Source organism: Myodes glareolus, chromosome 7 (assembly GCF_982192425.1).
Source record: "Myodes glareolus chromosome 7, mMyoGla1.1, whole genome shotgun sequence".
Lineage (NCBI taxonomy): Eukaryota > Metazoa > Chordata > Mammalia > Rodentia > Cricetidae > Myodes > Myodes glareolus.
The window spans coordinates 91944379-91958443 of record NC_142032.1 but is presented as its reverse complement, the minus strand read 5'-3'; the positions used below and the strand labels follow the sequence as shown (position 1 = coordinate 91958443).

The window sequence follows — 14065 nt, the reverse complement described above, 5'->3', positions numbered from 1 at the left end:
AGATTAGTAAAATGATAAAGCTGTCTCCTGTGTCAAGACACGAGATATATTGATATCAAAGCACACTACAGTGTGAACGCCATCTGGAAAGAGAAAAGTCCCCACCCACTATTACTGGGTGCGTTCTTTTTATATTTTATTTTATTTTATTTTATTTTATTTTATTTATTGAGACAGGGTTTCTCTGTGTAACAGCCCTGACTGTCCTGGAACTTGCTCTGTAGGGCAGGCTGGCCTTGAACTCACAGAGATCAGCAGCCTCTACCTGGGATTAAAGGTGCGCACCACCATGCCTGGCTACTGGGTGCTTTCTTCTTCAAGTTTGTATCCAATACTCTGTGCAGGTGCTCCTGTGCGTATTACTAGAGCATGGACGTAGCAGCCCCATGAGGGGCTCGTCTGTCTTCCACCTAACTGGCAGGATTTATAGGGGCCATCAGTTTTAAGATACAGTCTGATTTTAGGGATGTAAAAATGTGAAGGAAAAAATGTGTGTCTCAGAATTGATAAAATAGACACTGTCTGTCTGTGGCAAGGGTGGGGGTTGGGAGAGAAAGGGAAAGAGATGCTTCCATCAGATCAATGCGGTTGGACGTGACACCCATCCATACAAGAGTAGACAGGATGTATAGAAAAGGGCATGGCTGGCCAACAGAAGGCTGGCCAACTAGGACACTGTGGTGTCATTGGAAAACAAGAGTGGGAAACCCAGAATTCAGAAAGCACATTCAAAGGTGGCCAGTTAAATCCCCACTTCTGTGGTCCTGGAAGCCCATGGCACAATCAAAGGGCTAGTGCTGTCATTAGACAAGGAGTAGTGTCGTTCTTCTGGAAGGTCCTCTGCACAACAGGTCCCTTGTAGCCAAACACTGCGTGTCTGCAGATTCAACATGATATAATCTAGACTCAACTGGAGAAAGAATCTCAATGAGGGATTGGCTTCCACTGGCTGGGCCTGTAGGCAGGTCTGTGGAGAATTGTCTTAATGAAGCTCATAGCTGTGGGAACCCCAGCCCAGTGTGGGCAGCACCAGTCCCTACATGGGAGTTCTGAACTATGAGTCAGGAAGTGGAGCTGAGCATGGCAAGCGAGTGAGCATGCACGCATCCATCTCTCTGTATGATGTCATATGACCAAGTCTCTCGGACTCCTGTGACTTCCCCACAGTGACGGAATGGAGCCAAGTGAGCAGGCATACATTCTTCTCTCTGAACGATGTCATGTGACTTTCCCCACAGTGATGGAATGGAGCCTGGAACTATGAACCAAGATAAATGTTCTCTGTGGAGCTGCTTTTTGTTGGGGCATTTTATCACAGCAACAAAAATGGCAGTAGAACAAACTGAAAATTGAAATATCTGAGCAAAAATTGCATCTGTACTAAAAATACCCATGCTCTTCTTGTCATCATTCTATAAACGATATAGAATAACAGCATGTAATGATCTTTATGTTGTGTGAGGCGTTTGAATAATCCAGACATGTTGAAGCATACAAGAGGATTGCATAGACTCTAGGCAAGCACACTACCATGTTTTCACAGGACACTCGACATCTTGATTTGACTGATTATCTGGGGGGATCCCCAGGCAGTCCTAGGGTTGGCTGTAGGTATTTGGTAATTGAGTGAGTGTTGTCATAAGTGAACGAATAAAGGAATAGGCATGAGGTAGATTTTCTGTGACTCAAGATAATAGCTGCTTTTTTTTTTTTTGTCTGTCACCCCAGAGAAGCTGGAGAGTGAGAAGCTCAATGTGGCAGAGGTTACCCAGTCGGAGATCGCCCAGAAGCAAAAGCTGCAGACTGTGCTGGAGAAGATCAACGAAACGCTGAAGCTTCCTCCCAGGAGCATCAAGTGGAACGTCGACTGTGAGTTGTACAGATGAGAAGGGCTGAGAATGACCCGGTCCCCGTGTGTCCCTACTGTCCCTAAGCTACAAGTCCTGAAGACGTGGAGGGCTGGAAATGACCCTGGGTCCCATGTATCCCCACCATTCCTAAGCTGCGAGTCCTGCAGGCGAGGAGGGCTGAGAATGACCCCGGTCCCCGTGTGTCCCCACCGCTCCTAAGCTGTGAGGCCTGGCATGCAAATTCTTTTCTCTTTGAGAATCACCTTTCTGAGAATCACCTTTCATGGGAAAGATAGCCTATTGCGCAAACCCTTGGAGGAAAAATATTAAAATGTTCACATCAGTGTCCCTTTGTCTGGAAGGTAGTCTGTGTCACCCTTGTATGAGATCAGCCTGGAAAGGAAATGACACATTTGAGTGCCGCTTCTGAGACCCACACAGCCTGCTGAGGGCGCTGCTGTCTCTGGCATGTGGAGACGTTGGGAAGCTAAGGCCACAGGTTCACACAGCTGAGGCCAAGAGTGAGGCTTCAGTTCTGTCCCAAACCCCACCCCCTCTCACTTCCACTCTGCTTCTCAGACAGAGCAAAGTGTGGGGTGGTGCAGGGGAGAGAGATATGAGGGGGTAGGCTCGTGCCATGGTACAGATCTGGGGGTCAGGAGACCCCTTTCCCTTCACATGGATTCATTTGCTTAACTGCTTCTACACAAGCTGGTTTCTCCACTGAGTTCAGGACCCCTGCCTAGGGAATGATGCCTCCCACACTGGGTAGCTACATAGTCACTACAGTGAGGGGGGATTTCTTTCTTTCTTTTTTTTTTCCTGTTTGAAAAAAAAAAAAAGATGTTTTTAATTCTCCTAAGTGGTGGATCCATTTTGAGTCCTATAACTGGGATGGGCAAGCTCTGCCACACTGACTTCACTTCAGTTAAGACAGTCCCCACAAACACTCACAGGCCGGCCCAGTGCAATCACTGTGTCAGGCTGACAACATCAGTCACCAGGCTTCCAACTAGCACCTTTACATACTGACCCATCTTCCTGTCACCTTGAGCGGGGTTTTTTTTTTTTCCTGCCCCCTTCCACTACTAGTGTAGCTCAAAAATTCCGAAAAGTATCAACATTTTTCTTTTTAATGTATATAGGAGTTTTGCTTGAGGACGACCCACTAGGGCTGGAGTTACAAATGGTTGTGAGCTACTGTGTGGGTTCTGAAGATTGAACGTGAGTACTAGAGAGACTAGTGCTCTTAGCCTCTGAGCCATCTCTCCAGTCCCTAGGCTGCTCATTCTTTTGCTGCCTCAAGAGTGTGCCTTGGCATCTAATATAAACTCTAACTCAGATTCCTCAGTAAGTCAGTGGATCACCTGATCCTAGCAGTGACTGCCTGTCCCCAGTCAGGAAGTTGAACAGCTTTTCTCTTTGTAAAGAAACAAAGCTTTCTACAGTGCAAAAACACAAAGCTTTTTACGGTGCAAATAAAAGAGTTACACGCTGTTTGGATCTAAGTATTAGAAACTTTGTTTTATTGCACCCCGTTTATAAGCCTTAAAATGGATCCACCCCGTCAGAGAGTTTTTAAATATTTTTTTTTCAAACTTAGAAAAGAAAAAGAAATCCCCTTCCCCCACTGTAGTGACCTCACAGCTGCCAATGGCCACCTCCTCTCCTCATTTCAACACTGGAGCCAAAACGCCCAGGACCTCCTTCAGCATAATTATGCCGTTGCTGGCACAGAACAGCGTGATAAGCTGGGAACAGGGCATTCTCTGCTTAGCCAGAGTCACTTGAGGGTAGAGGACAGGACCTGGCTTCGGGCCCCAGAAGCTACCCTGCTAAGGAGCCCTCTTTCCCTGTGCCCCTCAGAAATTGAACAGTGTTCAGAAAAAGACACATGGGGCAAGGAAGATGGCTTGCTACGTAAAGTGCTTGACTTACAAGCCCCAGCACCCACCTAAAAAAAATAATAAAAATAAAAAAATTAAAGAGCCCAGAGTAGTGCCACTTGCCTGTAATTTCAGCACTAGTGAAAAAGAAACAGGCGGAGCTCTGAGATTTGCTGGCTAGCCCATCTAGGTGAACAAGTGAACTCCAGGTTCAGTGAAACCCTGTCTCAAAAAACAAGGTGTAGCAATTGAGGAAAATACTTGACCACCTGATATTGACCTCTGACCTCACACATATACATACAACATATACACATATAACACACACACACACACACACACACACAGGTTTGTTGCTAATATCAAATGGCTTTAGTTGGATGTCTTTGCTGTCTCTCTGTTTACTTCTTGTGAATTACTCTTCCTGGCTAGATCTCCAGAATGGAGATGGATTAGTGGGTCAGAAGGGATAATTATCCTCTTGGCTGCTCCCTGCGATGCCTCAGGGCATCAAGAAGAGCTGGAGCTTGTTTACAAGAAGAAGCAGTGTGTTCTAGAAGGAACAGAGCAGGCACAGCTCACAGGGAGAAGTCTCTCCTTTCTCTCCTCTAATCAGCCCTGGCTGTGCATTTGGGGACACTGTGTCGCCTTTATGCTCAGGACAAGGGTGGCAGGGACAAGCTGCTGAGTTGCCAGGGTCTTTGATCTAGGACTTTTGGGATTTCTTTCATTTCTGTTCACAAACAGAATTTTTTATTATTGAAAATTTAAAGAATGCCAGTATACATAAACATATTTAAATATTAATGTCTATTTTAATACTTGCAATGCTCACTCACCCACTTCAGGTAATTCTTTTATCACCCTCATTTCACGGATGGGAAAATCAAGACACAGAAGACACTGTGAACATTACCATCCCAGGGTCAGGGATTCTAGCTTCTTCACTATCGTTTCCCCAGAATCAGGAAGTGTGGCTGGCACACTTGATGCCCCCTGATGTTTGCTGAGGAACACCGCTGTCCTGTACATAGTGTTGAAAAATGGAGTCAGGAATCTGTGCCAGAGAAGCCAGCTGCTGAGCCAGGCTGTACTGAGCCGGTACATGCAGCCTCCATAAGCTGCCTACCCAGAGATGGGCCGTGAAATTGTTGGAGTTATTACTGCGAGGTGTGCGTGCACATTTGCGTGCGTGCATGCATGCATGCATGTGTGTGTGTGTGTGTTTGTGTGTGTGGTGTAATAGAGTATATAGAACATGCTTTTCATTTATTCATGCAAGAATATGCAACTATGCATTTATAGATAGTAATCTCCCTGTATCCAGAGAGGGTGTCTTTCACCACTTCAGGGGATGCCTGCACCATGTGTAGTTCCAGACATTACATGTGTGCAGACACACAAATGGAATAGCTTTTCCCTCTCCTTTTATTTTAAGCTAGCATACAAGTTACTGGGTTACACTGTGTCCTTCTCACACCTATATGTCACTATACTTTGTTCTACTCCATCCTCATTTCTCACTGCTCCCCCGCCTTCTTGCTCCTTTCTTGCTGATCTCATTCCTCACCCCAAATACCACCTGATTCTGCTTTCATGTCACATGTATCTCATTCCCCTTTTTCCTCTGTCCTTTAAGATCTCTTCCTTCTCCTCTTCCTCCCCTCTCTTCCTCTCCCCCCCTCCTTTTCCCACCTCACACATGGGCACGGGCACGTGCACAAATGTCATAACTTTATTTTTCATTATAGCTGAGTTAAAATGTATCATTGTGTGCATATATTGTACCTATTCATCTGTCGGTGGACATCTAGGCTGGTTCCTTTTCCTGGCTGTATAGTAGTGCAGCAATAAACATGGATATGCAAATATCTCTGTGGCATGTTGACTTAGAGTTGGTTTTTTTTTTTTTTAGGTACACCAGGAGTGATCTAGTTGGTGTATATGGTAGTTCTATATTTAGTATTTTGAAGAACCACCGTGCTAATTTCCACAGTAGCCCACCAGTGTTACTCACACCCTGTGTTCCCACTGGGATTTGTTGTTGCTTATTCTCCTGATGGTGGTCATTCTGGCTAGGGTGAGATGGAATCTCCCAGTACTTTTAATTTGCATTGTCCTGATGGCTAAGAATATTGAACACCATTTCAGATATATATACTCTCTTGAGGAATATCTATTCAGTGCATTTGTCCATTTATTGATTGGATGATTTAGGGGGTGAAATGATGTTTAAATTTTTCTTTAAGTTCTTTATAGAAGCTACATATTGTGGATCTAGATAGTAACTGGTAAGGGTTTTCTCTCATTCTGTAGACTGTTTCCTCGCTCTGGTAGATTATTTCCTCTGCTGTGCAGAGGTTTTAATTTCCTACAGTCCCATTTCCTGAGCCACTGGGCTCGTTGAGGGATGTCTTTATCTACGCCTGTATTGAGGGACAGCTTTATCTACGCCTGTATGGCAGCCTTCTACTTAGCTTTGCTTCTAGCAGCTTCAACTTTTCAGATCTCACCTTAAGATCTTTGATCCATTTTAAGTGGATTGATACTCAAGGTGAGAGATACAGATCTTGTTTCATTCTTTTGCATGTAGATATCTGGTTCTTCCAGCACCATTTGTTAAAGAGGCTCTTTTTTTTTTTCTCCAGTGTATGTTTTTTACATCCTTCTTGAAAATCAGGTGGTCATAACCGTGTGCGTTCATTTCCTGGTATTCCACACTCTCCTATTGATCTACAGGTTTGTCTTGTGCTTCTGCCTTTAACATTTTTTTCCATCCTAACAACACATTTATAATACACTGTGATCATCACTCCTGTGCCTTAAGGTGTAACAACAAAACTAACATGAAGGGCTGGAGAGATGGTTCAGCAGTCAAGAGCAATGGCTGCTCTTTTAGAGGACCAGGCCCAGGCCCAACACCCACCTGACTGTTCATAACTATCTGTAGCTCCAGTAGCAGGAGATCTGATACCTTCCTCTGCTCTCTGTAAACACATGGTACATACAGGCAAAATGTCCGTATACATGCAATAGACCTAATTAAACCTAACTAATTAAACCTAATTAAAAAACTAGCATGACTCTTCTTTCTTTCATAATTATGTGGAATATTCATTCCTACTGTAGATCTGAAATCTCAGTGCCCAGATTTTTCTGTTACTGAAACCGCTCCCTTTTTACTTAAAGGCAGCCCTTCATGCCTTCACTTCAGCTTGTCCGCATTGCCAGCCTCACTGTGCTTGTGCCCTGGGGCCATCAGTAAGTTAAATAACACAGTCACTGCTATTCACTGAGGCAGCCTGACACCTGATCTGGCCACCGGGTGACTGGCAGAGGCGTAGTGTCCACGGTGTGGATACACTGGACAAGGAATAGTTCACACCCTGAGCAGGGCAGAGCAACACAGCTCAGAGTGGCTTTATATTCCTTTTCAAGAGCTGACCGCAAGTACATGTTTGTCTGCGTGCATCTGTGTATATACACCTGCATACATGTGCATGTAGATATGCATGGCTTGTGTTCTTGTCTTGTTTCTGTGGACTCTCCTTTCAGCATTGTTGATAGTTCAGTGGCATTGTCTTCACCATGGTTTTCTGTGAGTTCAAAAGCTCTGTTTTGTGACGCTACCGTAGCTGTGAGAGGCCGTGGGGGATGCATCTGCTTGGTGCAGCCTCAGGATTGCAGGGAGAACCTTATAAAAAAAAAAGCTGCAAAAAAAGAAGCAGGAATGGGTGGGCTACAGTTAAGACTCGAAGGTCCTTGTCACGGTCTTCCTCTCATGAGTTCTACTATGACCTTTAGCACACAGGGCTTCTCTGCTTAGGAGGGAGAAAGAAGGCAGGGATAAAAATAGAAAAAGAACCTTCAGGGGCCAGTGAAGTGGCTCAACAGGTAAAGGAGTCTTTCTCCAAATCTGACAGCCTGAGTTCAATTCCCAGAATTGAACTTCCATATGGTGGAAGGTGATATCCAACTACCAAAAGTTGTTGTCTGACCTCCACATGCATGCCATGGCAAACGTATGTCCCCTATGTGATTAATCAAGAAAGTATTTTAAAATGAGTTAAAAAAAAAAAATTTCAGGAGGGCCAAGTTGGGCTCCACAGAAAGTTCTGGATCTAGCAGAACTACATGGTTTTGTTGTCTCTCAACAACCAAAACGAGTTTGGAAGACCTAACCTGGCCATCCTCTTCCTCCTGGTTGTGAGTGTTTCCCGGGGTTTTGCTTTTGGTGATGATGCTGTATGACACAGGCTGGCATCTTTGCCCACACTCTCTGTGTGGCTTTATGGGGTTATTCCTTTTGAAAAGAAATTCCCTGGAGGGCAGAACATTTGTTGGAAGGGTCTGACATCTGTCTGCTCTCTCTGATGTCACTTGCCAAGACGATATGCAGTGATCCCAGGCAGGACTTGACTGACGTGAACTTTTCCAACATCAAGTTTGTCGTTAAAAGCAAGGGGGCCTCCAGTGTACTTCCAGCCCCCAGGATCCAACCTGGGGGTGATCCAGCAATCCTGACCGGGAAAGCAATCCCTGATTTGACTCTGTCCCTCTGTGACAGTGCCATGTCAGTGGTCCAGTCCCAACCAGGAGCCAGTCACTGTAGGTCAGAGGCAGTGGACAAACTGAATCTTCTGGGAGACAGGCCTGCTGCTTGGTGTCACATTGAGCCACTGTTAGCCATGAGGAGATGCTGCCTATGGAGCGGCCATGATAAGGAACAGGGCTAATGATGTCGAAGGGCTGTCTGAATCGTTTCCTTCCTTGGTGGCATCTCAAAGCTTCTAAAGCAGATTTTTTATTTTTTGATCTGGGGAAGAAAAATGACACCCTGATAATGAGCCTAATTCAGGGGACATGGACCTGTGCAACTCTGGATTCTCCCTTCACTGTCCCTGTAATGAAGACCCGTGAAGCTAGTAGAGCTGCACAGGCAAGCAGAGAGCCTGGCGGCCCTGCCTTTTATGAGACAGAGAGGGTTGGCACGCCCTGATTGCCTCCGTGCCAGGTACTTTCTCATAAGTTATAATAAAAAATACCAGTCATTCCTGGGCACCTGCAGTGTTCCAGGAGCTCTGTCTGCCCTCGCCATCTTTGGAAGTCTTTACAGTGTGTTGTGTCTACCTGAAAGCTGTCATCTTTGTTTGAGGAGATGAATAGCTAAAGGCTCAGTGACCAGAGTGGCCCCTGCCCAAGGCCATCATCAGTAAACAAGAAGCAGGGAAACAAAGTCACATTCAAGTTCTAGTCTGTGAGCCTTGTAAGTCGTTCTTTATCCCATCTACTGAGAAAGCAACAATCAAAAGAGCCTGGCCTTCAGCAGAGTGGATGGGTTGCTATGGGCAAAGGGGTTTAGCACCCGTAGAAGACACTTGGGTTTGCTTGGAGACATGGTCTACACCCACCTATCAGGCACGAGCAGCCGAGCTGTCTGCGTGGTTCCCATGCCTTCGTTTAGGGAGGTTGGCCCTAGATGGAGGAAGAGACCCAGGAGACACTCCTACTTGGTGTCTCTTGATTATAGAGAAGTTTGTGAGCAGCCTCGGACAGGTGAAGTGCTAACAATCCAGTCTTCCCTGTCGGGTGGGGAGGGAGTGGGTACAGGTGAGAGCAGGGGCTGGACAGGGAAAGCCGACCTGAGCTCCAGGCTCATTCTTTGCTGAAGTCCTCGTGGGGAACCTTGAGTGAGAGTGGGGATACCGTGTTAAAGCCTACCAATGATAGTGTCCAAGAAGGAACCCGTGGGGCAGGGCCATAAATGAGAGGGTTGGGAGTGGGAAGAACAGGTGACAACCAAGGGCATTCCCTGGTGCGTAGGGTGCAGCAAGGGGCACTGAAGGGGTACAACAAAGGGACACTGAAGGGGGTACTGCTGTAATCTCAGCAGATGCCTATTTTGCCTAGAATCTGAAGACTTTTCTAATCTTGCGTTTCAGCTGTTCATGCCAAGAGCCTGGTTGCCATCCTCCACCTGCTGGTCGCACTGTCTCAGTATTTCCGTGCACCAATCCGACTCCCAGACCATGTTTCCATTCAAGTGGTTGTGGTCCAGGTAAGAGGGACGCTGCTCTACATGCATGCGCCTGAAGTCACAGAGACTGGGTTCTGCCGCCGTCAACGCATGTTGGATAGATCCTTAGAAGGATGGCTGCTGAAAGCTAAGGAGACTTGGTTGTGCTGTGTGCTGGGAGGCAGCCAGCACCTGTGGTCTTATGCCTGCAAAGCATGCAAAGAATAAGAGTGTGTGCATGTATGCAATGTGGCTTTGTGTGGGTGTGTGTCTATCTCTGTACAACACACAACTGAAGGTATATAGTGTATATGTTTGTAAATCTGAAGGTGTACAATATATATGTTTATGAGATGTGCAGACTTGAACAGGAAGAGAGATATTGCTTGTGCCATGCACATTCCCTCCAAGCTTTGGAAAATCATATTTTTGGTAAAGTGTTTTGCATGTATTGTGTGTGAAGGAGTGTTTATTCAATAGTGTGTGTGTGTGTGTGTATTGTGTGTGTGTGTGTGTAGTGTATGTTCAAGCCTCTGTGTGTGTGTGCATGAAGGGTGTATGTTCAAATATGTGTACATGTAAGGAATGTGTGTTCAAGCATATATATGTTCAAGGATGTGTGGGTGAGAGTGTGTGTGTTCAATTGTGTGTGCAGGAATATATAGATTTGTGTGAAAGGGAGTGTGTGTGTGTTTCAGCCTAGAGGGGTGAGAGTATGTGTGTATGCTGCGGGAACTCCTATATGTAAGCTTGTGTGTAGGGAGGGAGTGTTGTATATTCAAGGATATGTGGGTGTATGTGTACACACCCATATGTACGTTCATGCCCCTTGCTGCTGCTTCTCAGTCCCCAGCAAAGCCCAGCTGGGACCTCCAGCCATCTCTCTCATCCAGACTGTTGGATGGGAATTTCCATTCGCATATGGTTGTGTAATTTTCACAATGAGGGTGCAATCTCTCTCCCCATGGCTAGCTGACTCTGCTCCTAACCCCATTAAATACTCAAATGCAATTTTATTTTCCAACTTCATGCCCACTTAGCAAAAGGTCATCATTGTGTTTGCTTATCTCTGAGTTGGTTTTTTGCTTTGTTTTGTTTCCAAATAAATATGCAGCGAGAGGGTGTGCCCTGCATGCACACAGCCATCCAGGGTTCTGCACCAGACAACAGGAGAAGGCTCTGCCATCAGTCAGTAAGAGAAAGCTTTCGGGCTGGTTGACTGCGCCAGATCAGGTCAGGCCTGTTCATAGGACAAAAGGGCTTTGAGCTGAGCTTTCAGGTCAGATGGTAACTGGAGGGGAGCATTCGACAATTGTGCTCCTAAGCAACGGATCACTCCTGCCCTAATGAGAAAGTCTTTCTTCCACACCTCCTGGCACTCAACTCTGCGAAGCATCATGAAGATATAATAGGAAAGGGTGCATCCGCGCTGCCTTCAAGGAGCCTTGACGACACAGAGGGGGCAGAGGACTGTCCTTGACAGGGTCGAGCTGTGTAGTTCAGACCCTTAAGTGTGGCTGATAGACAGGTACTCAGAATCCTTGTCATCGCCTTGTGCCCAGCATTTTGTGGCCAGCCCAGAGCATCCCAGAACAACTGTCCTCCTAAGGAGCCCAGACCATCTCCGTTCGTTATCCTTACCAGCCCATCACACACAAGCTCATCCTGTGTCTTGAAACGCTCCCCTGGGGAAGGGAGGGATGGATGAAGGATGATGGAGCACAGAGGATTTTGAAGTCAGCTAAACTGCTTTGGGATGTGCAGCCCAAAGCCATAGAAGGCACAACCCCAAGAGCAGACCCCAATAATAACCGGCCCCTCAGGGGTGACCTGCAGCTCAGCGCCATCAGCTCAGTTGCAAAAGATGTATACCCCTCTGCCATAGGGTGTCAATGGGGGACGAGACTATATCGGGGGTGCTAGAGATGGAAGATGTACCCCTCTGCCATGGTGCCAATGGCGGATGAGGCGGATTGGGGGTGCTAGGGATGGGGAAACAAGGGAAGATTCCTAGCCCCTCTTCTCAGCTTTACTCTGAACCTAAGACACTCTAACAAAGGTAAGAAACACACAAAACAAAGCAAAAGCCTGACCTCTGCAGTGAGTGAGTTCTTTGGTGACTAGCACAGGCACTGGGAAGCCCTGAACTGTCCTACATACAATCATTAAGTTCACAAATGGCTCTTCTGTGGCTAGTAGAGAGAGAGAGAGAGAGAGAGAGAGAGAGAGATTTCTAGGTAAGCTGGCCTTCCACATCTTCAGTGAGCACCGTGCCTCCTAGTAGTTTGTATGTTTATTGAATGTCGTCTTTCTGACCAGGTGAGATGAACAGTTCTCTAATAGAAGTAACAAAACCTACACTACAGACAAACGGGAAAGAAAGATGTGAGCCGCAGTCCGTGGGAGACTGCTATTTTGAAACAGTGGTCCCTGCAAGCTCACGTCTCAGACCTTATTTTGAGCTCAATTATCAGCCATCAGAGGCAGTTGTTGGTTTAATTTCTGCGGCAGGGACTTTTGTTAGGGGGAGGGCGTGGGGAAAGGGTTATGGGTGTATTGTGGGGTGTGTGTGTGTGTATGTGTGTGTGTGTGTGTGTGTGTATTAGGGTTTGCGGGTGATTAGCTTTATCAAGAGAACAAGCTCAGAAACAGGACTCAGAACTGGCAAGAAATACCTGGCGTGATAGTGCATAACTGTACCAGCACCTGGGAGGCCGAGGCAGGAGCATGGCTGCAAGTTTGAGACTAGTCTAGACTATGTAGTAAATTCCAGGTTAGCCTAGGCTACACAGTGAGGCTCAATCCTCCAGCCTCAGCCTCCGGTGTGCTGGGATTAGATGTGCGTGCTACTGCACCCTGGCTCAGAGGCCCCTTCTTAGCATTAATTTGGGCTTTGGGACAGTGACTTGACTCTGCCAACCTTTTGTGGTGGCCAGACTGCCCTGCAAGGGTCTGTGCTGGCTGCAGAGGGTCCTGGGAGAGTGAACTTTCTGCTGGTGTTCATCAGAAGGCCCTAGGGAAGCCTTGTGCTCCTTCACTGGTCCCATCTTCAACTTTCCAGTCACCCACTGCGGGAGTTGCCCAGGCAGGAACCAGCGGCATCTGCCTCCCGCTAGAATGACCTCTCCCCCATTGCTCCCTCTTCTGGGAAAGTATCTCTGGCCACCTACCTGAAAGTCCACACAGTACTGAAGGCCAGCCTGGGTTTTATGAGTTCCTCCCTGTCTGCAGAAAGAACAGAGGGAGAAGAGGAGGAAGAGGAGGAGGAGGAGGAAGAAATGGCTGCATGAGGCTCAAAGTGGTTGCTTTTCCCAGAGTGAGCCATGTATCTAAGTCACGTGTGTGCTGCCCACTCACAGTCCCCATGCCAGGACCGAGTGGAGCCGCTGGAGGGACCAGAGAAGGGCACCGTTCAGCTCAGCGCAGCTGTACCAGTGAGTCGCCCCACATAGATTAGTGCTGCTCTCGACCTTGGTGCGGTGGGCAGCAGTCAATGCAGACGGCATAGCTGAAGAGCCCTGGATGAGACACCCACACCCATCCCCTCAGGACTTGGGGACTGTCACCAGGGAGCAGGTACAAAGAAGCCGAGGGCCAGAGGATGAGGTTGAGTGCTATGAAATGCTGACTTCTGATGTGACGTGGCCACTGCACTCGGGACCTCTCATGGCAGCTGTGTTTGTCTGCACGAAACCAAGCCAGTCAGCGAGCTTGAGGGGGACGCAGGGGCTCATAAGGCCCCATCCTTGATCACGGGTAACGGCTAAGAGAGGGGAGTCATTTTTTCTTTTCAGGCCTGTGGCCTCTGGTAGGTTTCCCATGTTCCCACAGATAGCCCCACACCCATGTGTTTGCAGGCAATAGTAATGGGCTCAGTGGGATGTACATATAGACATGAAGATAGGGTGGGAGGCATTGAGAGGGTCCAGGAGGGGCGAGAGAGGGTAGACAGGATCAAGACGTGTTGCATATATGTGCAAAATTATCAAGAATAAGTTAAACCTATTCAGAAAATTAAAGGGGCTTCATGGTTATTGGGTAAAGAGCAAAACAAAGCAAAAGTCCCCTTTGCCTCTGTCTGATTTCTCCAAGCTGCCCTGCACACCTCCATCCGGCCCCACAGCTCTGCTGTACACAGTGGTCTCCCTGCGGGGCCCCAGCTGGAGGCGGACACACCCAGCCGTCATTTCCATTGGCTTTGCTGTGCCTCGCTCCCTGAGGCAAACAGCTGGCTTCCAACAGAAATCTTCTGTAAAGAAAGGCAGGCTTCACCGTCCAGGAATCGGCCTACTTGTTTGGACTAAACACCAATT

General features: G+C 47.2%; 1 protein-coding gene across 2 annotated transcripts in view; it reads left to right on the top strand.

Annotated features, from left to right (window-relative positions):
* Nucleotides 1-14065, top strand: part of Parva (parvin alpha) — a 155401-nt gene that overhangs the window by 124484 nt on the left and 16852 nt on the right. For both annotated transcript variants that reach the window (XM_048460215.3, XM_085692917.2), the window contains exons 5-6: nt 1729-1869; nt 9679-9794. In XM_048460215.3, the coding sequence (XP_048316172.1) occupies nt 1729-1869; nt 9679-9794 (257 nt within the window). The remainder of the gene's footprint in view (nt 1-1728; nt 1870-9678; nt 9795-14065) is intronic.